The sequence below is a fragment of the Diaporthe citri genome (genome assembly GCF_014595645.1).
Source record: "Diaporthe citri strain NFHF-8-4 chromosome Unknown scaffold_5, whole genome shotgun sequence".
In the NCBI taxonomy this organism is placed as follows: domain Eukaryota; kingdom Fungi; phylum Ascomycota; class Sordariomycetes; order Diaporthales; family Diaporthaceae; genus Diaporthe; species Diaporthe citri.
Window position 1 is genome coordinate 1842480 of NW_025064850.1, and position 24883 is coordinate 1867362.

Consider the following 24883-nt stretch of genomic DNA (forward strand, 5'->3'; position numbering starts at 1 on the left):
AACGCCGATGATAAGCACCATTACCATGTAAACCACAGCTCTCCAAGACAACCAAATCGATAATGACGATGAGTGTCGTCACAAGACCTTCATCACCGGAATGAAAAGAGATACCACAGTAAGGACCGACGATATCGCACCGCCCCAGCATATCGAAAGGAAAAGCGTCCGGTCCTGCAGCATCTTGATGTTCCTGTTCCGCGTCTTGACGGCGTCGTCCCAGATCTTGCGGACCATCGGCTTAGACTGGTACGCCTTCACGAATGCCCTCCTCCTGTACTTGTTCGCCGGGCCGAACGTCTGCATGCTCGGCTTGCGCAGCGGGTCGTCGTTGCGGCTCGACGACAGCCGGCTCGTGACTCGGATCGCCATTCCGTGTGCCGGCTGCTTCGACCTCCGTTTTTCATTGTCCGAGCTGATGTGCGTCGTAACCTCAGCTGCCGAGTTAAGCTCATGAGCGTGACCATCTGCGTCATCGTCTTCGAGCAGCTGCTCTTGTTCCCAGGGTCGTAGTTGGCGGAGGCTCCTTAGTTGTAGAATGAGGCACAGCCCTTGTATTGCTGCTATTAGGGTGGTGAAGCCGGGCCACCAGAGTATTATGCTGAGCACGCGATAGAATTGGGAGAGGCTGGACAGGACGAGTACCTGGTTGGCCAGGAAGCCGATCATTGTAACGGTGAAGGCAATAACTCGAATAAATACAAGACGCGACTTGTTGGCGTTTCGCTGGCTGTTATGAACAAAACGTGGGTAACAGTCAGACTTCAAAAGGTCTTCTGCCGCGGTGAAGGCGCGCAGTAAAGCAGACGGATGTGTGGTCAAGCTTGCAGCCTTTTGGCATGCCGCCAGGTCCTCGTCTGATATCTTCAGGCGTCTGGGCGCCTTATCCGTGATGTATTGTTTAATGATCATGTTCACCTCGTCGCGGAACGGCTGTCTTTGATCTGTAGGCTGTTCGTCGATAGGATTAGAATTCAGAGGCATTGCGATGTGCGTTTCTCGTTGAGCGTCTTGTTTGGTAGCATATGGAGCTGCCTTCCGAGCAGCAGCGGCGGGGACACTCAATATACTGGATGACTTGCTCGGCGTCCCAGAGTCGACTCTTGTTTCGCTTCTCCCCCCTAGCGACCAGTTTGGGTGTTTTCTGGCGTTCACAACCTCCATGATGTTCAATATCTGGTTCAGTCTGTCACTTCCATCTCGTCTGTGAGTCTGTGCGGCAGGCCCTTTCTGCCCTCGTTGACTGGCTGGCTCCCACGCGGGCGATAATGACTTTTGCTGGGGTGACAGTTCGCTCCATCGCTCGATGTAGTCGCAGTACCAGATGAAAAATTGTAGTAGTTCGGGGTTCAGATCTTTATAGACGAGAAAGTCCATGAACTCGCCAAGAGAGCATGGCTATTGCAATGATCAGCTTGGGCAGTGAGAGACTACACATCTCGATGTGTGCAGTGGAACTTACCGGTGCTGCCGTGTTCTTGACCACTTGTTCGAATGACAGCTCCGATGGAAGCTTCGACCGCCGCGACGACTTCCCATCCTCAATACTGTGTATATCTCTTGAGATCTGTGATTCTGGTAGCATTGTTGTTGGGTAGGAACTGTAGCATCAACAGACAGACATTGACGAACAGACCTAGATGCATGAGCTCAAAGTGACGGCTCGCAGCTCAGTTCGCATGACGCAGGATGCAAGATGTAGGAGGGAGCGGGTTACAGATTTTGCATTGGAAGTAGGGCAGGATGAACATAAAGCTGGGGAAACACATCGCACACCCTCCAAAGCACAATACCACCTTAGGTTCAAAGCTCGGTGATCTCAGCGTAGAACTTGGTGGCAGCCATGCGGCGAGAGCAAAGTCCCTGGTCCTAGACACCAGAAAGTCACCTGGCCGCGGTGGAAGTACCTTTGAAACTTCGGGCTACAAAAGTTTGTGAGCCTTGGGGGAGTAGGTACTCCATTCATGGATAGACTCAGTTCTGTGACCAGCAGCGTGTCGGTCTGGGATAGCCTTAGGTGTCAGCCAAGCTGTCATCACGCGGCTCAAACCAGGGAGAAGTTGGATTGCTAATATGATGTGAGTTAACCAAACCAAATGTCCTGGTATCACTCGATTCAGACACGAGTCCCGTCTCTATAGCAGGCTGCTGTATTGGAGGGGATCTCTCGTAGATCTCTCTTTCTTGCACTGACGCGCCCCATGGCCCGGGTGGTCGGTGTGTGATCACCATCGCAGTGATGCGTCCTACCCAGCCAGTCGCCCCGATGTGCGTGGCGGATGTGTCCTCGGGATCGAACACGGACCAGGAAACATGGATTTTCATGCGGCTGAAAATCCGGATGTGTGGAATCCCCCATACCTCCGTGACTTTTGTTATAGGTGTCCTGGTTTCTAGAGGCGCCCCCCACAGCGTTTCAGCATGTGTTAAAACCTAATCGGAGCGCGACTGGACGGCCAATCGTATCCTGTCGCCGACAACGCTGACAGCGCAACTTCAACAACTGCCAACGGACGAAGGTGTCGTTCATGCGGTTCGACGGACCGTGCAGCTGACAGCACTTTGACAAGTTGCAGAGTCCTGGTCGGGTTCAACGGCTCGAGGGCGACAGTTGAGCTTGCTCATTAGTTGCATGGCCCTTGCGCGTGTTCAGCCCTGCCAGCATCTGCCAAGGCCGTATACCTGAGCCTGGTCTCTCAATATCTCAGCTGACATGCTGAAATGCCAGATGTGTGGTTCAAAAGCGAGATTATCGGAGACGTTTTTGAATACTAATAAGCTGTACTTCGTAGGCGCCCTCTCGCTGCCTGCTTCCCTGTTGAGGATGGAGAGTGATCAGTCGGCCTGCCCGTTGTAGCCCAGGGGTAATGTACTTGAAACAATCTCACTGACCGCTGCGCAACAGCCATCCCGGCTCAATCCGAGCAGCCTGGTCATATTTCGGACGATAGACTTTGTCCGTTACCATAGCCGCTCGTCCCCAGGTAGCGTCTGTGCGCTAGCCTGGTCCGGTTCGTTCAGCCGATCTTTGATCACCAAATCGCATGCGAGAAATACCCCTGCAGTTCCGCAGTGTGCAATCCAATGGTACAGTCACGTCTCACATCAACCCCTGTTGCACTGGATATAAGCCAGGGTGACTGACTATACGCCTCCTCTCAGTCTGCACGTTTTGCCAAAGCCGGCGGTGACGATGGCACAAAATGTAAGGTTCCAGGCCTGTACTGTTGTGAACACAGCCCGCATCGTTTTGTCCGACCGCAGATGAAAGCTCCGACACGTGCAGGCAAACAGGATGGCTCGGGCAGTTCTGTTACGTGGTGCCTAGCAGTCTGCTTCATGCGTTTTCTGTTCCGCCATTTGGTCGCGACGGAGATCTGAGGGATCGCCGTCCGCCGCCTGGGTGTGAGTTGCAGTGTCGAACGTGCACGTGTAATATTGCCAGAGTAAGGCAGACCCGGTGGCGCGGGCAAATTGATAGACCCGGGTAAAAGCCCCAACTGATGCTACTGTGCAATATCGAATGTGAGTTGGGCAACACCTCAGCGCGTTAGGTCGCTCAGTGACTGTAGTCGGTCAGGTTGTCAAACTTTCCCTCATCCATAGCAGCTCTGTGCTACCTCGTAAACCTAGGCCCCATCACACAAACAAGTGTGTGCGATCTTGAGCGATAAATGGTGGCTCGCAATGCTCTTGTACTGGTCATGGTCTTCACCCATACTGAAGTTCATGGTTCCGGCAGGAGCCACTGCTGCCGATGTAGCTGCTGGGTCCCTGGCCACATGCTCGAGAGACAGCCACCTTGGCCTCGGCGCTGTCCTTAATCCGGTGTTCCGAGGCAGGTGGCAGCAAAGACAGAGGCTGAGAGGGCATTCGTGGCTTGCCAAGCTTGCCTCAGACATGAAGTGCGCAAGACATACGGCACACTATTCTTGAGGCCGGCCGCCTTAAGCATTCCAACCTTCGGCTCTGCTCGTCACCGGCGGCCCGGACCAAGGCTTGCGAGCGAGACCTGTCGAACACTGAGCTGATGTGTTCCTGTGCCATTGTCTGTCAGCGTGCTACAAGCAGAGAGGCCAATTTGCTATGCACAGTGCGGAGATGTGCGAAGAAGAGTTTCGACAGGGTGCGGCCAGCTGGGGTTGACTGTTGTTTCTGCCGCTTGGGGCCCATGATTGGTATTCATTCTCTGCTTCCACCATAGCCGCGTGTATGCCTTGAGCAGTGATCGCCCGGAAGCCTTGCGAAGGCCTTGCGTGCTTGTGCTTGGGATGGGCTGGGGCTGTGCCATGCGGCAGATTCAGCTTGGACAGATCGAGCCTGTGCGGATCTACAAACATCGTCCCTGCCATCTCTGCAATGCAAGAGACCGGCGGGCGGCAGCCTGCATGTGCAGCATCGCCAAATGCCAGCTGCTTGATTCTGTCAATCAGGGGTCGGAGGGGGCCTTGTGGCACGAGAGTGTGTTGCAAGATGTCGTGGGAATCTCATGGCGTTGCGGACGATCAGACCCAGGAAACAGATTGTAATTAGCCGGTCGCAGAGAAAGGCGGAAGGCTGCTGGTGACGTGGTAATCGCGTGTGTCTCTGTCCGATAGCCTATGACAATGGTGCGTTGTTCCTCGAGAGACTGCACCCACCGGAGTGATCGTCCAGTTAAGCTTCGAGGAGGCCTAGACCCCGTGGGGAGGACATGGGGCTCCTCCGATCCTTTCATCTTGCACCCGGTGCCCCCCCTCCCAGCGGAATTACATAACTTTTGAAGCTGCGGCATTCAGGGCAGCTCAGAATAAGCTCGGGTCAAGCTCAGCTAATACCACCTGGCAGCTCAGATAGGTTATTCCAACTCGGCGCAGCTGTCATGCGGATCAAACTGTGATGCAACGGGACGATGGCACCTTGCGGCTTCACATTGAGGGCGAGACCTCGTCTATATCAATTCCTTCCTCTTTTTTCCCCATGCGCTGGCTCCTGCCCCTGGACATGCTCACATTTGCGGAAGCTAGGGTACCAGACAAACAGGGCAGGCACCTCTCCAATTGCCCAGCCAGCAAGCCCAGCGCTTGGGTCGATTGGTCGCTGCTTCCGGCTTCTGCCCTGGTTCGATGCCCGGATATTGCCTCTGATCTAACCTGCCTTGTACAAGCGACAGACATCAAGGGGGCTTGCACCTGCAGGCGGTTGATCTGCATTTCGACCAGCTCCTAGTAGCTAAGCTGCCCGCCCCACACGTGCGAAATGTGTCAAGGTACCTAGGCACGTTTGCGCGTTCGTGAGCGTGTGTGCTCCCAACCAGACTCTTGTAGACAGACTATCACGGCCGTACTGTTCAACCCAGCTCTGGGCTGGAAGCACGGTACGTGCAACCCACCGGCGGCGACTGAATCATTGAACCAGTACGGATGCAGCACAGCATACCTACTTACCTGGGAAGATGGAGACCAAAGGTCTGCTAACATGATAGGTCTACCGGCAGGTGGCAAGGATAATTCAACCCCCATGTCGACAACGCCGTGTGATCCTGCGCGCTACATCATCTTAGCCAACAAGTTGTTGTGTATCTATGCCCCCGTCCATCATCGCGCGTCTGTCTATTTTCTGTGGGTTTGCCTGCCACCTCTGTCTCTCCCGTTGACTTTGTCTCCCCAATGCCGGCGCCCCGTTGGTCCTTCCTTCTACAGTTTGTTAGATGCCAAACGTGTGCGTCGCACTTTCGTGTCATCATCCTGTTTGTTTCCCCTCGAATTTGAGCGGGCCTGTGACTACCTGATAGGGAAGGACATATCCAACCCGACTCTCACTCGAATTCATCAATCACACAACATTTGAACCTTCGTTGCCTCCGGTTCTGCGACCTTCCCCTGCCCACTTCACTCAATAAGCTTCGAGTGTGCCACCTTTTTGGTACGCACATCGAACATTGACGACCAGGCACCATCCTTACACGCCCTTGTGGTCGATCCATCACGCTCACTGGGATGCCAATTTTGGACGCCACCATTCCAAATCCATCATGAGACTCTCTCACGTCGTGCCTCTCGCGCTGCTGGGCGCCGTGCAGGGCGCCGTGTCGACCATCTCGGCCTTCGGCAACAAGTTCTTTTACGAGAACGGAACCCGTAACGTCCCATTTGAACTAGCCGCCGCAGGACTGACCGACTGACCACGTCGAAACAGAATTCTTCCTCAAGGGTGTCGCCTACCAGCTCACTTCGGATGATCCCCTTGTCGACTCGGAGCAGTGCGCCCGCGATGCCGCGCTGATGCGAGATCTTGGAGCAAACTCGATTCGGGTCTACCATGTCGATGCCTCCAAGGACCATTCCGACTGCATGTCCACCCTGGCCGATGCTGGCATCTACCTCCTCGTTGACCTCGACACCTTTGATACTTACATACTCCCGGTACGGCCCGTCCCCTCCCCCGGCGCCTTGTGGATCTTGGTATATTCTTGTCTCTCTTGGCTGAACCTTGGCCGCTGACTCGCACCCAATTCCGTCTCGCAGACTAGCCCATGGTGGAACCAGACCCAGTATGAACGGTTCACCGAGGTTATGGAGTAAGTATGAGCCCATTACTGCTCCCGTGTCTCATCCCATTCCTTGGGAGAAGCTCTAGGGACCTTCGCCTGGGTGTTCATAACAAGTCGCTGATTTGTCGTAGTGAGTTCCAGAAGTACGACAATACTCTTGGTTTCTTCGTCGGCAACGAGGTTATTGCTCAGGCGTCGCAGAGCTTGGCCGCTCCTTTCATCAAGGCTGCTGCCCGTGACATGAAGGCCTACCGCAACTCCAAGGGATATCGCAACATCCCCGTCGGGTACTCTGCGGCTGATATCGCTGAGTTGCGGCCTATGCTGCAGGACTTCCTCACTTGCGGTGGAAATACTTCAGACAGCGTCGACTTCTTCGCGCTGAATAGCTACGAATGGTGTGGCGATGTAGACTACAACACATCCGGCTACGCCAACCTTGAAGTTGGAGCTGCCAACTTCCCTGTTCCAATCTTTTTTTCCGAGACCGGTTGCAACACTGTTCGGCCTCGAACGTTCGAGGACCAGGCTGCCATTTTTGGCGAGGAGATGATTAACGACTGGGTATGTCATCCTGTCCCCCTCTCCCAAAACACACACACGGGGACACATTCTGTTGTGTCTCAACAGCGATTTGACCTGCCATGTGATGCGACTTCATGACGACACGCGGTGCTGCTACATAAAATTCAGGGCACGCAGGCTACTTGTCATGAACGAAGTCTCCTGAGCAGCTCGAAAAACCTTTGACAAATGTTGAAACATACCACCAAAAATGTGATTCAACACTGACCAAATGCCACAGAGCGGCTCCATAGTCTATGAGTGGATTGAGGAGACGAACGACTACGGTCTGATCTCTTACGGACCACCTGTCGATCCTACAGCTACCGGCAGCAACATCGTCGCTGGTTTCACCAGACAGGGCACTCCGACACCTGTGTCTCCGGACTTCTCCAACTTAAAGTCGCAGTGGGCCACTCTCAACCCAACAGGCATCAAGAGCTCAGACATGGACACCAAGTCTCTGTCCACACGATCTTGTCCCCCCTCGAGCACCGGCTCTGCAGGTTGGCTCCTGAACGGCGATGTTCAGCTCCCCACAGTCGGTGAGACGCTCGTCGGAACGACTTACACCACGTCTGCGCCGACCGGCTCCGATGGTTCACCGGTCGCCAACTCGACGAGCGCGTCTGCCTCTTCTACGTCGAGCTCACAGAGTCCTGCCAATCCGAGCATGCAATTCACCAAAATGACAGCCGCGCTTTTGGGTCTTCTGATGTCCCTCACGCTGATGCTGTGATCGGGGCATCCGGAGACGACTGGTAGTTGAACGACCAGCTGCACTAGACACCAATGAGTACATGATAACGTCTTTTGCACTCACCGACAAGATTTGGCGCGGATGGCCATTAGGCACACAGATTCCATCTCATTCATACCCGTTGAACACGACAAAACGGTTTTAATTGAACCTCGGTGTAATGGCTCGGCTTCATCAGCGAAATTAGAGACTTTAACTCTGTCGATGGCCAATAATGTGAGGGCAAGGAACAGATAGAGCAACGAAGATTCTACACACTGAGACTATGGCGCAGCATAATGGTTGTGGTTGTTTGGGCATCGCTTAGAGCACCTGGCTGGTGTTCTACGTTAGACAGTCTAACCTCCATACATCTAGGACATGAAGGCTCACATCACCAATAACAAAGGTCGCATTGCCATTGGCGGGTTGAGTGGATGGGCTCATTTACCAATAAGCGAGTGATTGCTCAGGTGCGAGCAACATCAGATTCCCACGAGCATTCTGTTTTGTGCATTGCCAAGCACAAGATATCCCACCAACCCCATTGATCATGCTAATCCTTACAAGATGTGTCATAAAATGTTCGAGGGTCATTACATTGGCACAGTCTAGCCTCGTTTCTGCAGGTCTATCAGCCTTAGCGACCTGGTGCAACGGCCTCCACCGTCTGTTATGAAGTCTGCCACGGTCTTGACCTATTGATGCGGAGGTTCTGAATGGCCTTCAGCCCACTGCTTAGCTCCCAGCGCTCTGACTGGGCCCCCTGGCCCTGGCCATGTTCACTGCCCTTGCTCCCAAAGCTGTCGTCGCTGGCTTGTCGCCGGTGGTCCCGCTGCCCAACGATGACGGGCAGACCAGCGCCGCCCCTCATCGCGAGCTTTGACGGCGGCTCGCCACCATAACCTTCATCGCTCGCGTCGCGGTCACCGTCATCCTCGTGCTCGTAGAAGCTCGACGGGTTCGAGGAGGACGCTATCGTCGTCGCCGCGGTCATGTCCGCCGTCGCGAACCCCTCCTCGGGCGTTGAGGCCTCGTCTATCGTCGTCATGACGCTATTCCGGCCGGTACTGATGGCGCCGCCACCTCCAACCGCCGCCCCTAGTTCCCCGAGTTGGTCCCAAGCGTCGTACTGGTGCACGCAGTGGGGCTCCGTGATTCCGCACGCCTGCGTCAGGATCTCATACGTGCGGCGTTGGACATCGAAGGCCGAGGGCCGGTCGGCCGGGTGCGGCGACAGCATGGTGCTCACGACCTGCAGCAGGGGCACGACGCCGCGGAACGCCTGGCCCTTGTCGCCGCTGGCGTCGGCCTTCTTGGACGCCTCCTTGGCCAGGGCGGTCATCCACCCTTCCACCTGGCCCAGGTTCTTGTGGAAGGACGAGTCGAGCACGGCGCCGCCGCGCCCGGCGTTCTTGTGCTTTGCGCTGCGGTGCGACGCGAAGGCGCCCGCCGACCGCTTGAACAGCCCGTGGCTGAGGAGCTCCAGGATCACGCAGCCCATGGAGAAGATGTCTGCCGCGAGCGGGTCGAGGCGGGAGGCCGCGTCGGAACGGGGTGGTGCTGGTGCCGTCCTGTGCTCGGTGTGGCCGCTCTTGCCGCTCCTGATGGAGGGTGCGCCGGACCGGGACGAGGACGGGGCTGATGCCTTGATCCGCGGTGCCGTTGGGGATTTGGTTGACTTGGGCCACCGCTCAGGCGCGGCGTAGTCGTATGACCCCTTGTCGAAGAGGCCCCCCTGCCCTGAGGAGGAGGAGTCAGGGCTGAGCCGTGAGAAGCCGGATAGTAGGATGTGGTTGTCGTGGGTGAAGAGAATTGTGGTCGGTTTGATGTTGCCGAGCCACCGGCCCCTGCTGTGGGCGTAACACAGAGTGTCGACGAGGCACTGGATCCAGTCCAGAACCAGCCTTCTCTTGGCCGTCTTGTCGACGTTTTTTATTGATTGTGGTGTGTTGGTCAGGTACACGCTGAGCTTGTACTCGCTGACCGGGGTGAAAAGGACGTACCCGAAGCCCTGGTGGATGTACGACGCCCAATATGACACGAGGTGGCCGTTCTGGAGGTCTCTGATGGAGCTGATCTCGAACATCAGGTCCTCGCGAGACAGACACCCCTGGTCAGGGCCCATGGGAAAACGACGCCTGCAGAAGACCTCGCCAGGGACATTGGGCAGTCCGACCCTATCTATGTCATTGCTCTGTATCAAGCCTGGCCGCCTATCGTACACATCGAGGGGCACGATCTCCTCATCCTGGTAGTCAACGTGCTCGCCCTTCCTGAGCGGCCTGAGCAGATAGTGGAACTGCCGGTCAAAGAACCTCCTCTCTGCTTTGAGATCCTTGGTGGCAGTAAGGCAGAGCCTCTCGACTTGGTCCAGGGCGATAGGCAGGTCGACATCCTCCCAGGAGTCGTCAATGACGCCGAATATCTGGTCCGGAACCCCGAGGTCGACGAGGATGAGGAACAGACGCTTGGCACGGCCCTCTATCCACTCCCAGTACGTGCAGTCGGTGAGACCATCGCCAAAAGCCAGAGGCTTGTCCAAGCGCTCGATCTCGTCGGGCAGGAGATGTGAGTGGACGAACTGCCTCGTCACGGTCTTCTCGATGCGTGCTGTGTCGAACCGCATGACTCGATCCATGACGGAGTGCTGCCCACGAAGGTGTTTCTACCCGTAGGGCTGAGCAAGGGAACATGGGTATTAAACCCGCCTTGTTGTCACATCTGCGGAGATATATGGGGCAGATAGAAACCAAAAAGCAGGCGAGGTGAAAAGATATATAGGTAGAATTACTTGAGGTGGGGGCGAAGAACACCTTGGGTGAGATTGATACGGTCAGCAGCGTGTTTGTGTCGCGTTCTTTGTATATGACCGGTAAGATGCCCAGCGCCCTGCTGATAACGAATCGGGTGTCATGCAAGCAAAGCATGCGAGATCGTCGAGTCCACCACAGGCAGCCAGAGGCAGCTGAGTCCGTAGACCCGGGGACGAGGAGAACAAAGCCAGGGCCAGATGCAGGATTACTGGCCTCCAAGGTTCAAGGGAGAGAAATTGGTCCCGGACCTGGCCCTTTTTTCCTGCTTCTCCCACGCAGGAGACAGAAGGATAGCAGCCTGCTTGCTTCTGACATGGTGATGAAGACGGCGAAGTGGCATCACTTCTGGGCCGTTCGGAAGGAGAATGCGTCGAGAAGGGCTGGGGGTGGGCAAGGATGAGACGGACCCTGTGAAAGCTTGACGTCGCTGGACGAGGAGGCCATGGCAGTTCGGTCGGGCGGGCTCCACCCACAAACCCACAAGAGCGCGGCCCAGACTGTCCAAGGTGCTAAGCTGCCATGCGGACAAGGGTGGCACTCCTTCAGCAAGGCAGGGCAGTGGCCGTAGATAAGGAGATCGCCCTCTAACCTCTCAGCCCTCTCAGGGCTCACGGCATGAGGTGTCTGTTCTTACCAACCGATTCCTCACACAGGCTGCTCAACCTTGTGGCCCTTTATCATCGTTTCCATGTGAGTGGGACCAACGTCTGTTCGTGCGGGATGCCGGGCACCCTCCCTGGTCTCCTCGTGCCTTGCTCTGCTGGTTTCGCACTCCCCTTGGCGGCGAACCTTAACCCCCCCCCCCGAGGTGTAACCTGCTTCATAGCCGATATGTCTCGTGCAACGATGACCAGACCTGGGAGGGCACACCCTCAGGGGTGTCTGCCCGTGCACGTTTGCTTTTCCGTGCTGGCGAGATCCCCGGCGCGCTGGTCTTCCGATGCTGTCTGTTCTCGTGCTTGTGAGAAGTGAGCACGTCGGTGGCCGAGCCTGGACCATGTGGGGGTCCACTGCGAGTGGACGGTTCATCAAGGTCCTCTTCATTCTCATATAATCTGGATCGTGTAGCAATGCTCCACGATCTTGATCCGATCGCACATGCCACGTTGCGAAGAGACATGAGCCCTCGGCTCGGCGACATGGATTACGAGGTCGGCTGCTTGGCCTCGACGATCGGAGCCTATAATGTCGATTCATCGCAACGAGGACCTTGCTTCTCATTTCAGAAGCAGAAGCTATACGGCACTGATTATAGTCTTCTACTGTTCCTTGGGTCTACGCACTTTGCATATTGGCCCCCACCCCAACCCCAAACGACAAGCGCGGAGCAGTCTCTGCTCGGTGATGTATGCTTCACGAGGCGCGCGCTCATGTCCTTGTTGGTCTGTGAACCATTGCGACACCTCGGGACATGCCGGGCCAGCCGACTGGGCAAGTATACATGCTCGTCAATCTCTTACTTATCTAGGTGGTAAAACCCTGCGCCTTGAGAGTTTAGGGGTGCTGTTCATCCCGTCGAAAGGTTTCCAAGCAGGACTGCCTGATGGCAACGACACGGCATCCGAGTTCCATTTATAGCCCTGGTACTGTGAACATGGTCCGTTGACTAAGGGACAAGAACGGCAAAATAGGTGACTATTGTCTAGATTATGGAATTGTTTTACTCCTATGGCTGTCCTCATGCGATTGGAATACAGCTCTTTGTTAATGGGTATATCGTAGAGTACATGCTGGCTGCATAGAAAGGTTATAAACCGGCTATTTATCCTTTCTTATATCTGCAACGGCTTAGTTCTAGAGCCGGCCTCGTCATATCAGGCTCCCGTTCTTCTCATGGAGCTCATTGCCCTTGCGGCCTATGAAGCTTTTCATCGCGGTATCCACACCAGCCAGCCTCCTCACAACGGTCTGCAGGCTCAGCGGCAAGACGTTGTACCAGTCCATCATCCTCGCGTATAGCGGCGCGCTGATGAACTCGGCCTTGCCGTTGTCGATGGCGCTGATGATCTCCTTGGCGATGTCCACGGGCTCGACCACGGGCGCCAGGAACGAGTTGGGCGTCTGCACGCCGTAGAAGAGCGGCGTGCTCAGCTGGCCAGGGGTCACCAGGACGGTCCGGATGTTCGGGTGCGACTGCTTCAGCTCGGCGGTCAGGGACTTGTGCAGCGCGATCAGGCCGGCCTTGGCGGCGGCGTAGTCGGTGAGCTGCGCGGCGCCGACCTGCCCGATGACGCTGGAGATGGTGACGACCGTTCCGCCAGTCTGACCGCGGATGATGGCGGGCAGGAAGGTCTTGAGCGTGTAGAAGCACGAGAGCAGGTTGGTGGTCAGGCTCTTGTCGATCTCGTCGGTGTCCATGTCCAGGAGGCTCTTGCCCACCACGACAGCTGCGTTGTTGATCAGGACTGTTGGGGTGCCGAGCTGCAGGGAGGGTCAGTCATTGATCAGCTTGGGGCGGAGGTGGGCAGTGCAGGCCTTACATCTTCCTCGACCTGCCTCGCAACACGCGCGAGCTCCGCCTTGTCGGTGACGTCGCACTTGTAGTGCGTGACGCCCCTGGCCTCCCCGTTCTCGAGGTCCCTCACGTCCAACACGGCGACGGAGGCGCCGCGCATGCCGTACACCTCAGCGATGAGCAGGCCGAGCCCACTCGCGCCGCCGGTGATGACAATGACCTCGTCCTCGAGGTTGACCTCGCGGGGGAGGCCGAATGCCACGCGCTTGTTGATCTCGCCCAGGAAATACCAGATGGTTATGGCCCAGGCGTAGTATATGGAGACCTGCATCGGGATCTTGTCCCAGTCCATGTGCTCGGCGCGGAAGCACAAGGGGATCATCCAGGCCACGAAGGGGTGGAAGAAGGTCACATTGAGGACCTTGAGAAAGAGGTCGATGGAAAACGGTGCGAACCATGAGTCCCGCTGTGGTGGGCGGTCGAAGCCGCCGACTGATGCCATCATGGGATGAAGTTGCGGATCTGAGGTGAAATATGCTATGCTGCTCTGCAGTGGGTGCGCCAGGTGAGCGTTCGTCGATGGTCACACTGCTTTGGAAGCTTTTGAAGATGTGGGAGAGAGAGAGCGGTCTCCGACGTGCTACGCGATTGTCAAGCTTCTTCAACGTGAAGAAAAACGTATTAGGACAGGATGGGTTACTTGCGACAACGGAGAAGTTCCCCTTGACGCAAGATTCACATGTTGAAACAGTAGACTGGCCCCAGCAGGTGTCAGCTCAGACCCCTGATGATGCCCGCCCAAGGGAGCTCCAGCTCACCCCTGTCGCCCGGCCCACTGGCTCGTGGTGGGCTCGACCGGCTGACCGGCTGACGGGTCACTTTCGGCTGGGCCCGATCCTGTCCATCCACGGTTCAGCTGCTACTCGCGCGCCCCACTCGTCAGAGTAGTAGTGGCTGAGTTTGGTTCATCTATGAGTGTGATTGTTCGTATTTTATAGTCTGACGGAAGACTCAAGTCTGACAAGATAACCTCCAGTGGCATCGACTACAGATGTACTTTTGTGACCACTTTATTGACCTTCTCCTAGGCCAGCCTACCAGGTATCATGATTTTCCCGCCCAACGCCTTGCAATGCATGTCAAATCACCTGAACAGTTGTGCTTTCCACAACACACCTTGTTATTTCTCGCGGGCCAGGATCATCTTCTCCCGCTCGCTCCGGCGCTTCTCGAATTGCTTCTTGCTGTGCTTCCTCTCGTTCTCCTCGCGCCTCTTGATCGACTTCAACTCCTCGTTCTTGATCTCGCCAGCCTTCTTGACAACCTGAGGTATATGTCTATGGCGTTTGATGCGTCGAATTTCGGGCCTGCATTCACATCTCAGTCAGCTCATCTAGAAAGGCAGATATGAATCACAGATAGACGCAGTCTCCACTTGGTATCCAGATCTCCCTTGCACATCTGCGCCCAAGCCGGCTTAAGCCACGAAGTTCAAGTGGACAATGCACGCGTGGGCGGGCTCTCGAAATGCCAAGGGTGGCAGTGGGAGCACATGATGAGAACCATAAAGAATCAAGCAGCACTCACATGTGTGAAAAGCGTTCCACAAGTTTGGAATTGTATTCCTCGGCTTGTCGTTGCCTCGCGGATTTGACGCCCTCTCTCTTGGAAGCATTCGCTCGCCATAACCTGACGTTTCCGTCATCCGACCCAGAGATCAGATACTTGCCATCCGGCGTCCACTTCGTAGCGAACACACGTTGCATTCTCTTGGTGTGGTAGATGTCGCGTGAGTGTCCTTGGTCACGGGCAAAGATTCTGATCGTTCTATCGTACGAGGCTGTCACGAGCTCTTCACCGGTCGGTGAAAATTCCACGTCCATCGCGGCCTAGATTTATCGTCAGAGGACATACGGACCAAGATTGATTCTTCACGTTGTCGCGTTGACCAGGTAGATTTGGATGGACTTACAGCAACATGTCCCTTCAGCACGTTGAGAGCCCTGTCAAACTTCCGCACATCGAACACATAACAATTATGGTCCTCGTTTGCCACAGCAAGGTTGAATGCCTCCATTGGGTTCCACGAAAGTGCGTTCGACGCGAATGTCAAGACAGTCTTGACCACTGGCGTGGAGAGCCGCACGTCCCAAATCACTATCGACCTGTCAGACGCAGCTGATGCCAGAACAGACTGCTCCACCTGGTTGAATTTGACTGCATTTATCGTATCCGTAGCGTTCGGCCAGCTATACTCCTCAGGCGCCCCTGATATTTTCTCGAGGTCGTATATTTGGATCTGGCTTCCCGACGAAGCGGCGAATGCGTTCTTGGACCGGTGGTGGCTGAGAGAAGTAAAGGCGCTGGTCCCAGTGAAAGTCGTGAGAGGGGCAGACTCGGCGGCGTTGGAGGGGTCGAAGAGGTGGATTTTTCGGTCGGTTCCGCAGGTGAGGAGCTTCTGGTCCTTTGTCCAGGTCAAGCCCTTCACGATGTTCGCGTGCGCATTTACATGCCACCGCTGCTCTCGGCTTTCCATGTCCCAAACCTTGACCACGCCGTCACCTGAGCCGCTTGCTAGCATGTTGAGGGAGTTCGGATCCTTGGCGAGCTGGTAGACTCCGTCCACATGGCCTGTCCCGAGCTGGCAAACGAAGGGCTGGGCGAACATCCTCTCCATCTTCACGGCGTTGAGGGCGCGCTTGTATTCCCTGGCCCGCTCGAAAGGGTGGACGCTGGCATCCATGTTTTTCGGTTGCTTGGCCACATCTGAGCCGGCTGGCTGGACAGCCGCTGTCGATCGGCTGAGAGCCTTGATCTTCATGGTTGATTGTTCGTGGAGTCGAATGTGAATCGGATTCTTAGATGCAGCTTCAGAAAAAAAGTTAAGAGAGATGGAGCGCCGTTCAAAAAAGACGGCATTAGCGATAAGCGATAAGGAAACTAGCACCCTAGCCAGGGTTGTGACCCACCTTTGGCAAGGTACCGAAGTACCTAGGTACTACGTACATGGGCCGCTATAGCGGCGGGCAAGTTTGCGCGTGCATACGGCAACCTGGACGGAGCTCTTGTTCAGCAACAGAGAGGCTGACTTGCCGCCGAAACTCTCAAGGTCAACACCCAACCCCCATCGACCTGCTTCACAACCGCAACTCTCTCCCCGACCAACGATCTCGAGCTCCATTTCCAACTCTGCACAGCACCCGGAAGGCGACTAGGCCTACTTCACATACCAACGAGACACAATGGCGCAGGGAGATTCGGAGAGAGTGCGGGAGGCGCAGAAGGTCGCCTCCAGCGATCCCAAGAAGGCCGAGCAGATCTACAAGGACATCGTCTCAAAGCCACCATCTCTCACTGACGCTGCAGTACGGGAATATGAGACTGCTCTGATCAGCCTGGGTGAGCTGTATCGAGACCAAAAGTCAGCCATTACTCTGCGCCTGCTTGCTTCGTCGGAATAGATCCGCTAACGGTAGGAACAGAAACACCCAGGAGCTGGTTGAGCTCGTGACCAAGAGCCGCACTGTTCTTTCATCATTTGCCAAGGCAAAGACGGCAAAGCTAGGTATGTAATTCGTTCTGGTGCACCAAATCTACACGGATCGGCCATCGCTAATGCTCGTGCCTGCGCAATAGTCCGCCAGCTCCTTGACCTCTTCCACGACATCCCCGACACGAACGAACTTCAGATCTCGACCACCAAGTCATGTATAGACTGGGCAACATCAGAGCGCCGGGGCTTCCTCCGACAGAACCTTGAGACCCGTCTCGTCACCCTGTACATGGCCAAACAATCCTACTATGACGCCCTCACCTTGATCAACAGCCTGCTCCGTGAGCTCAAGCGACTGGACGACAAGCTGGTGCTCGTTGAGGTGCAGCTTCTCGAGTCTAGGGTGTACCACGCGCTTGGAAACATTGCCAAGGCCCGCGCTGCCCTGACAAGTGCCCGCACATCCGCCGCCTCCGTCTACACCCCACCCTTGCTCCAGGCCAACCTGGACATGCAGGCAGGTATGCTCCACGCTGAGGATAAGGACTTCACCACCGCGTACTCGTACTTCATCGAGGCTCTGGACGGATACTCCCAGCTCGACGAGACGGTCAAGGCGACGGCCGCCCTGCAGTACATGCTCCTGTGCAAGGTGATGCTGAACCAGGTCGACGACGTCAACCAGCTCATGAGCTCCAAGCAGGCGACCAAGTACGCGACGAAGTCGCTGGAGGCGATGAAGGCCATCGCGCGTGCGCACTCAAACCGGTCGCTGGATGAATACGAGAGCGTGCTCGGCTCGTACCAGCGCGAGCTGGGCAGTGACACGTTCATCCGGGGTCACCTGCGGCGGCTGTACGACGCCATGCTGGAGCAGAACCTCATAAAGGTGATCGAGCCGTTCTCGCGCGTCGAGATCGACCACGTCGCCAAGATGGTCAAGCTCAGCCCCGTCCAGGTCGAGGAGAAGCTGTCGCAGATGATCTTGGACAAGGTCATCATCGGCGTCCTGGACCAGGGCGCCGGGTGCCTCATCATCTTCGATGAGACGCACAGGGACCAGGCGTACGATTCCGCTCTGGCGACCATCGAGAAGCTGAGCAACGTAGTCGATGTGCTCTACACGAACCAGGCGTCAATGCTGGAGTAGATGGACAGATCATGGGGGCTCGTTTGTAATATTAACATGATAGATCACCGGTGACTAAAAGACACTTGTGGCGAACCATCTTTACGTATATTCATCTTCTGCATGATATCAAATTTGTTGACCAAAGTGACCTTTTCACGCCGATTGCCACCCCGCTGTACAATCTGATGCTGTTTGTAGGCTTGGTTTGTTTTCAAACCGGGTATCCTTCACAATTCCTACTGTCAATTTCCAGTCATTCCGTCCTGAACACGATGTTCGAGGGCTATGCACCATCAACTTATGCTCATCATCATCATAAACTCCACAGTACAAAACAAAGGAAAATGAAAGGATCATCGTCTCTTGGGCACCAGCCCGACTCTCCTCCTCTCCTCGCCAACAATCAGGGAAAAGAGCCGCTTGGCGAGCGCGTCCTCGGGCCACCCGCCGACGTCCCTCTTAAACGCGTCGACGATGTCCAGGTGCCACTGCTCAAGTGCCATCCTCTCGCCCTGCGACGTGACCATCTTGCCGAGCAGCGAGCTCGACGCGCGCTTCTTGGGCGAGGCCATGACGGCATCGCTATGCCGGAGCTGGAAGTCGAGGGCGTTGCGCCGGTAGGCCTGCAGGAGCTCGTCCAGCAGGAGCCAGTGCCTCTTGGTCCATTTGGTCTGCGAGAGCGGGGAGTCGGCCGGCTCTTCTTGCTGCTTCTGCTGCTGGCTGGAACTCAGGTGCTTGTGGTGCGGGGAGGAGTGGATGTAGGATTTGAGCGCCGACGGTTGATTCTCCTTGCCTCTGGGAGAGCGGCGGGGCGAGAGGGAAGGAGGGCGGCCCAATGTGATCGGGTTCTTGACCTGGGCCCCGGCTCGGGCCTGGCCTTGCGCCATCGGGGAGAGAGTGCTGCTTGTGAACTCCACCACGCGTCCAGGCGTCTTGGGTTTTAGCGGAGATCTCAAGCAAGATTTGGACGGTGACATAGTCCGGCCAGGGAGTGGCTTCAGCGTGGGGGCCTCAAATGAGGACTCTTCGGGATCCACAGGGGTGCTAGGCCGCTCAATGGCCTGCGGAGAACTCGGCTGTGCGTCGCTTATGGGATCCGAGACATGCAGGCGTTCTGTCGGTGCTCGACACGACGACACTTCCCAGTTTTCGAACAAAGCTGCATCGTTTTGGCTAGGGCGAGGAGCAAGACGCTGCTGTGTAAGGCGCGGCCGCTCCGGCGTGGGTGTGGACTCGGACGATAAGTGACCCGTTGCATCCTGTCCAAAGGGCTGGTCAGCTGCCGGGGCTGGCGACGGCAGCTCATCCGAGAGCCGGCTATCCCATGATGGCTGCCTCTGGGGCGGGATTCGGGCATTTTGCGTGTCGTGCAGTGTTCCTGGCGCAGTAATCTGAGCGGCATGACTCTCAGCTGAACTCTGAGCTATGGACCTCGCTTTCAATGCTGTCCTAGCCCTTTGTTCCCGCTCTATAAAATTGGGAGAAGACGAGAAGAAGTCCGACAGATCCACCCTCTTTGGCTGTTTCTGTTGCTCTGGTGTGGGCTTCTTCGCGGAAGGCTGGGTGGAAGTACCACTGTGCAGATCAAGAAGTGAATAGTCCTCGAGATTCTCAGGCATGTCTTGAGGGACGCCACGGGTCGACTGCTTAAAAGCCGGGCTCCTGCCAGGAGGCAGGGTCTGTGAGATGGTGCTTCGTGTTCCCCAGTCAATAGACAGCCCACTTCTCGCAAAAACGTTGAACGACTCGTTGATCGATTCGTTGGCTCGCTTTTGAGCTGTCGGAGACGAAGCTGTCCTGTCTGCTTCAATGGCCCAGACGTCTTCGTCATCAGACCCATCCCCATCAAGCGGTGCCTCGTCAATCTGCATCGCATCCTCCTTCGATCGCGTTTGGATCCTTCCCTCTTGGATTACTTCCTCGTGAAGCTGCGGATACCGGACGCTTTCGATCTCAGGTGCTTGATCCTCGGCTGGCTGCAAAAGAGTGTCATCGGTCCGCGGTTCTTCTGGTAGACGGTCCGCTGCCCCGTCCCATCCACTGCCAGACCCAACATGCGCGTGACCCGGAAAGACCTCTGAACCGAGCAGACCGGGCTTCCGTGACATCTCACCTCTCCAGTTGCTGCTTAGTCCTCGAGGTGCAGGGTCTCCCGACAAACTTCTGTCGTCCACCTCCCCTATAGTCGCTTTTGCGACACTGGCTCTGCTACTATGCACACTGCCTTCACGTGACGCCTGCCTAATACGTTCCATGAAAGCCGAGTTGCGAGCACTTCCCCCTCGGTCCTTAGCGGGGGATGACGGCCCAAACGGATCCTCCCAAGTTTGCGTGACATTAACCTGGGGAGAAGTAATCCTCTTCGTTCCTTCTGTGACAAGGCTTTTCAGATGGCTGAGTGAGAAAAGAGACTGAGTCCAGGTGCTCTTTGGTGGTTCGGGGGGCGCTGGGGGATTATGCAATGTGGCGTTGGAAGACGTATCCCTGTGCACAGCCTCTTCGTCCGAGGGCGCGTCCAAGCTAGATTTCCTGACGGATCCTTTAAAAGGGCTCCCCAGGACACTGCTTCTCGCGGACGGAGAGGGAGGGTCGGACAAGATGTTCTGCAATCTCTCGCCAACACGCACAATCGGAGAGAGGAATGGTCGAGGACCAGGTGATTGGGAGGGGAAGATTGCAGCATTTGCCTCCCTTGCTTGCGCGGGCTGCAGATGGATTGAGGGCGGTCGGTTCGCGGGTGTATCCGAGCTCCGGCGCGAGTCTTGCATTGGTTGTTCATCCTCTCGATCGAAGGTTGTGATTTCTGGTGGGGAAGAACCTATCTCATCATCACGGTCGACAAACATACTTTGCTCTTCATGAGGTTGATTCGTCGCGGGAATGCTTTGATTGCTGGAGGAAGTCGGCTCATCTGGAGGAGTCAACAAACGGTTGGAGTCTGAACGAGAGCGATTGGGATGGGGTGGCGAACTCTGCTGCGTGGCCTGGCTGGACCGTCTCCCGGATTGGGCGGATCGGGACGCAGAGCGATGGAGGAAGTCGCCGTCGTCGACTTGGCTGCGGCCGAGGTGTTCGGCCGGGGACTTTGGACTTTCGGGAATGTCACTCTTCTGGGAATCGCTTGGGGTAATCTCTTGACTGCAATCCGCGTCCGGCGCCGAGTGTTGGGCGGGCACGACAGCCATGCTGAGTTCATCTTCACTAGGACTTCTTGCAGATTGCGGCATCTCTTCTTGAGGTTCCACAGCCGCAAAGACTTCCTCTGGAATATCGGAGAAGGAATCGTCGTCGGCATTCAGCTCGTCGTCGCTCATTTCTGCGACATTGTTGTTATCCTGTACTCGTATCGGCTGAGCAGGAGATTGCTTGTTCTTCTGCAGTGGCTGCGGTGCAGCATACTCGAGTGGAAAACTAGCTTTGGGGGGCTGTAAGGGGGGCTCGGAAGATTGACTCTGTCGGGACTGTGGCATCTGGCTCCTCTGTGGAGAGGTCTGTTTCCTCCCAGACGACACATTATGCGCCCTGTCCGGGTTTGCCTCAGCAGGTGTCTGATCCCGCGATCCAAGTAAGTCGACATCGTCATTTTCTTCGTCTGTCGCATCCATCTCTTGTCTCAGCGATTCTAGCGTCTTGTTGATGAGCAAACTTGTCGTCTCTCCTATCTCGGGCAGATCTGACGTTGGTGCGCCCCTGTTTCCTTGAAAAGAGGGCATTGTCTCAATACCAATCATGGTGAATGTGTCTGGGTCCACGGTATTGTCCGTCGCGTCCTCACTCCTAGCCGGGTGGAAGCTGTGATGAGACTTGGCGTCACTTCTATCATCGACCTCCATCATAGGAGCATAGTCGTCCGACTCCCCGGGTAAAGGCCCCTGATCCTCTAGTTCCATGGGGTCATGTCTGACACGTCGCGAGGCTCTAGGTGTTGTTTCGCTGTGACGCGACTGTGTATCGCTCCCATCATCGCGGTCCATCATAGGCGCATAATCTTCGGACTCGCCCGGCAGAGGGCCTTGGTCTTCCAGCTCCAGTGTTCCATGTTCGGCTTGCGCATTTAAAGTTACAGGTTCGTCATGGTGTGAGTCCACGTCACTTCTCTCGTCGAAGTCCATCATGGGAGCGTAGTCGTCCGACTCGCCCGGAAGCGGCCCTTGAGAATGTTGCTGTTCGAACTGGGTTTCGTCAAAAGACTCTGAGGGTTCCATGGCCTGTTCTGCCGTCGGGGAGGGGTGCGCATCGCGAGGTGGGTCTGATAACTGAGCCAGGAAAGGGTCTTCCTCGTCGCCGTCATCCTGGTACGCGGCACCTCCATCTTCAGCAACTTTCTCTAGCGAAAGACGCTCGTTGGTGTCGTCTGTATTTTGTGAGGCCTGCCGGTCGTGGCTCTGAAGCGGATATAAGTTGATGCCAGTTGTTGTGAGCTCGTCGGTGTCATCCGCCTGGATCGACTTTTGACGTTTTCGACCTGGCTTTTTAGTTGTTGAAACCTGTGGCGGGGCGTGGCTATCTTGGTCTGAGGGTGCAGTCTCCGCTTTGCGCTTGGGCGGCCTGCCTCTCTTCCTGGCGGGTGTCGGCTTTTCCACGGTCGCGGGTGCTTCTGATTGCAGGGCATCACTGCTAGCAACGGGAGTGCCTCGTGGTTTCCTCGTAGCCTTGGGTGTTGGGGTGCCTTTCTTCTTCCTCTTGGCGCCGGCCGTCGCTGGTGTCCCGGGCCTGGTAGACGAGCGCCTGCGCCTCCGTGGTGTCGGGTCGCCTTCATCGTCCGTCAAGCCTCTGAGGGGTACGGTCGTCGTGGTCGTCCGCGCTCCCCGACGTGGGCTCGGCTGGGGGGTTGGTGATCCAAACAGGAGTCGCCTCACGTTCGCGCCTCCAACACCAGCACCGCCAGGCCTCGTTATGGGATTGCCATCCGGACCAGCTTCCACGGTGACGTAGATTGTCTGAGGGGTGATCTCGTTGCCAACATCGAGGGCGAACATGCGCTTTCGAGGCGACGTTCCTGGGATTGCGGAGAATCGAGAGGAGGCGGCGCTCTGAAACGGGCGACGCGTCGTAGACGGAGGAGGCGGCGCGGCGGAACCGGGCGGGATGACTATCGACTCGTCGCCCAAAGGGTCGGGCGACGAAGGTAACTCGATTTCGAAGCCCGACATTTCGGCGAAATCTCGATATGATCGCCGGCGATGTCTCGACATACAATGCGCATTTGGAAGATCAAGAACTAGAAAAAGATAGCAAGTAAAGAAAGGGTCTCAGTGGCCTCGCGGTTGTGACGCGTTGTTTCCACGGAGACGGTGCGAATGGGTGTGGGCGTAGGCGCGGGCGCGGGCGCGGGCGAGAGCTTATGTGAATTGGCAAGTCAGCAAGTCAGGTTCACGATTCACGGGACTGAAAGCTCGTGCCAGGCCTTGTTTACACCCTCTACCCACGGTAGTGTAGACTTGCTGGCAGGCTGGTTGCCAGGGGCCACATTTTCTGGCCGTGCCGTGGGCAAGGTACCTTGGGTACCCTGCACCTTGGGTTCACTAGCGCACTGGCCGAAAACGGACCCTTGGCGGGTACCCACGTTTTGCCCCGCTTTTCCTCCGTTGCTGCCATGGGTTTGTCCTGGTGATTTGGGAGGCGAAATGATCTTCCTCACTTGGTCAGCAAGCCATGGAATTTCCACTACTGCATTGCTATGTACGGGCTCCCGGGATGACTTCACTTGTCAATAACCCGGGGCAAAAGAACATTCTAAAGATCCCAGTCCCCGTGCACGTGCTTTGAGTAAGTTCCTGGGTAGTCATTTCTAATATCACCTATAGATGAGCCCTTTGACGGTTGAGTAATCATCGTCTGTACCGCATCGTCCTATTGTATTAGTCAAATATCGCCCGTCTTGGTCGAGCCCGACATTTCTCCATCCTCGGGCTCTGCTCGTGAGGCGCCCTTGACAATGACGTGATCAACTCTTGGTGCGAGAGGGACAACCTCATTTGCAACTGATGTTCAGAATAAAGGCTGGATTTACACGGCTGATTTGTCAGGCCGACGTGAAAGCTCCACGTATATATACCACTTCCACGCCTGTCGTTGGAGTGGTTCATGCTTATGTTCATCACCACAACACTGGACTACCTGCACTGACATCTCTGTTCTCACCTGCCTTCCTACTCCAGTCTCATATATTAGTACTTACTTGAAAGAGACGCTCGATACCTTTCGCGCCAGTTCGTCTAGCCCCAACAATGGCCATCACGTCAAACGTTCCTCGTGGTGCGGTCACGGCGAAGCTGAACTATTTTACCCCGCCGGCTGACGGTTCCAAGCCATTCAACCATGTCGATACACCGCCCGAGGGCCTACCGCAGCGCAACTTCACAGACGAGGTCGTCGACACCGTCATCCACGACATCAGGGGGAACGAGGCTGACTACAACCTGGACAAGGATGCCTTCCAGGTCATCCGGAATGTCCCCGAGTCCAAAGAGAAGGACTTCACCGACGACGCATCCATCCAGGCCAACTACTACCCTGAGCTCGAGGAGCTCCTGCTGAAGAACATCCCCGGCGCCAACAGGGTGGTCTTCTTCGACCACACCATCCGCCGGACGGACCCCAATGCAAAGCGCGCGCCCGTTAACAGGACACACATCGATCAGACCGCCGTCTCTTCCGAGATGCGCGTCAGACGCCACCTCGGTGATGAGGCCGACAAGCTGTTGCAGGGGAGATACCGCATCATCAACGTCTGGCGCCCGCTGAACAAGAAGCCCGTTGAGTCGTATCCCCTCGCGTTCGCGTCCTCGTACAGCGTCGACGACGCGGACGTCATACCCGTTGAGCACCGGTATAACAATGGGTACACTGGGTTCACGGCCGCTATTAAGGCCAACCCCAATCAGAGGTGGAACTATTTGAGCGGAATGACTGGCGATGAGCGGTTGTTGCTGGAGTGCTTTGACAGTGACGCTTTGAAGGAGGGTTCCAAAATCCAAGGTGGCAGGCTTCCCCACACAGCCTTTGAGGATCCAAGGACGCATCCCGACGCCGAGGGCCGCGAGAGCATTGAGGTCAGGGCGCTGGTTTTCGGGCCATGAGGAGTCGGGCAGTCATAGGGGCAACATAAAGCGACGACAGAATGACTTTAATAATCGGAAGCATGGTTGA

General features: G+C 56.2%; 8 protein-coding genes across 8 annotated transcripts; 3 read left to right on the plus strand and 5 right to left on the minus strand.

The window, feature by feature from the left end:
- Positions 1-78: 78 nt before the first annotated feature.
- Positions 79-1585, minus strand: INS49_011185 (uncharacterized protein; the record flags this gene model as incomplete). Its single annotated transcript, XM_043171904.1, has 2 exons — positions 79-1398; positions 1463-1585. The coding sequence occupies 2 exons, from the start codon at positions 1583-1585 to the stop codon at positions 79-81; spliced, it is 1443 nt and encodes a 480-aa protein (XP_043023649.1).
- Positions 1586-6013: 4428 nt separating this feature from the next.
- INS49_011186 (uncharacterized protein) lies at positions 6014-7835 on the plus strand (the record flags this gene model as incomplete). Its single annotated transcript, XM_043171905.1, has 5 exons — positions 6014-6119; positions 6178-6443; positions 6507-6559; positions 6664-7096; positions 7338-7835. The coding sequence occupies 5 exons, from the start codon at positions 6014-6016 to the stop codon at positions 7833-7835; spliced, it is 1356 nt and encodes a 451-aa protein (XP_043023650.1).
- A 673-nt stretch (positions 7836-8508) lies between these two features.
- INS49_011187 (uncharacterized protein) lies at positions 8509-10476 on the minus strand (the record flags this gene model as incomplete). Its single annotated transcript, XM_043171906.1, has 1 exon — positions 8509-10476. One exon carries the CDS (start codon positions 10474-10476, stop codon positions 8509-8511), a length of 1968 nt encoding a protein of 655 aa, XP_043023651.1.
- Positions 10477-12460: 1984 nt separating this feature from the next.
- INS49_011188 (uncharacterized protein) lies at positions 12461-13611 on the minus strand (the record flags this gene model as incomplete). Its single annotated transcript, XM_043171907.1, has 2 exons — positions 12461-13072; positions 13132-13611. 2 exons carry the CDS (start codon positions 13609-13611, stop codon positions 12461-12463), a joined length of 1092 nt encoding a protein of 363 aa, XP_043023652.1.
- Positions 13612-14286: 675 nt separating this feature from the next.
- INS49_011189 (uncharacterized protein) lies at positions 14287-15927 on the minus strand (the record flags this gene model as incomplete). Its single annotated transcript, XM_043171908.1, has 3 exons — positions 14287-14473; positions 14694-14995; positions 15079-15927. The coding sequence occupies 3 exons, from the start codon at positions 15925-15927 to the stop codon at positions 14287-14289; spliced, it is 1338 nt and encodes a 445-aa protein (XP_043023653.1).
- A 421-nt stretch (positions 15928-16348) lies between these two features.
- On the plus strand, positions 16349-17749 carry INS49_011190 (uncharacterized protein; the record flags this gene model as incomplete). Its single annotated transcript, XM_043171909.1, has 3 exons — positions 16349-16527; positions 16589-16671; positions 16743-17749. 3 exons carry the CDS (start codon positions 16349-16351, stop codon positions 17747-17749), a joined length of 1269 nt encoding a protein of 422 aa, XP_043023654.1.
- A 335-nt stretch (positions 17750-18084) lies between these two features.
- INS49_011191 (uncharacterized protein) lies at positions 18085-22884 on the minus strand (the record flags this gene model as incomplete). The annotated part of the gene is made up of 2 exons (XM_043171910.1): positions 18085-20642; positions 20703-22884. The coding sequence occupies 2 exons, from the start codon at positions 22882-22884 to the stop codon at positions 18085-18087; spliced, it is 4740 nt and encodes a 1579-aa protein (XP_043023655.1).
- Positions 22885-23961: 1077 nt separating this feature from the next.
- Positions 23962-24813, plus strand: INS49_011192 (uncharacterized protein; the record flags this gene model as incomplete). The annotated part of the gene is made up of 1 exon (XM_043171911.1): positions 23962-24813. One exon carries the CDS (start codon positions 23962-23964, stop codon positions 24811-24813), a length of 852 nt encoding a protein of 283 aa, XP_043023656.1.
- Positions 24814-24883: the final 70 nt, after the last annotated feature.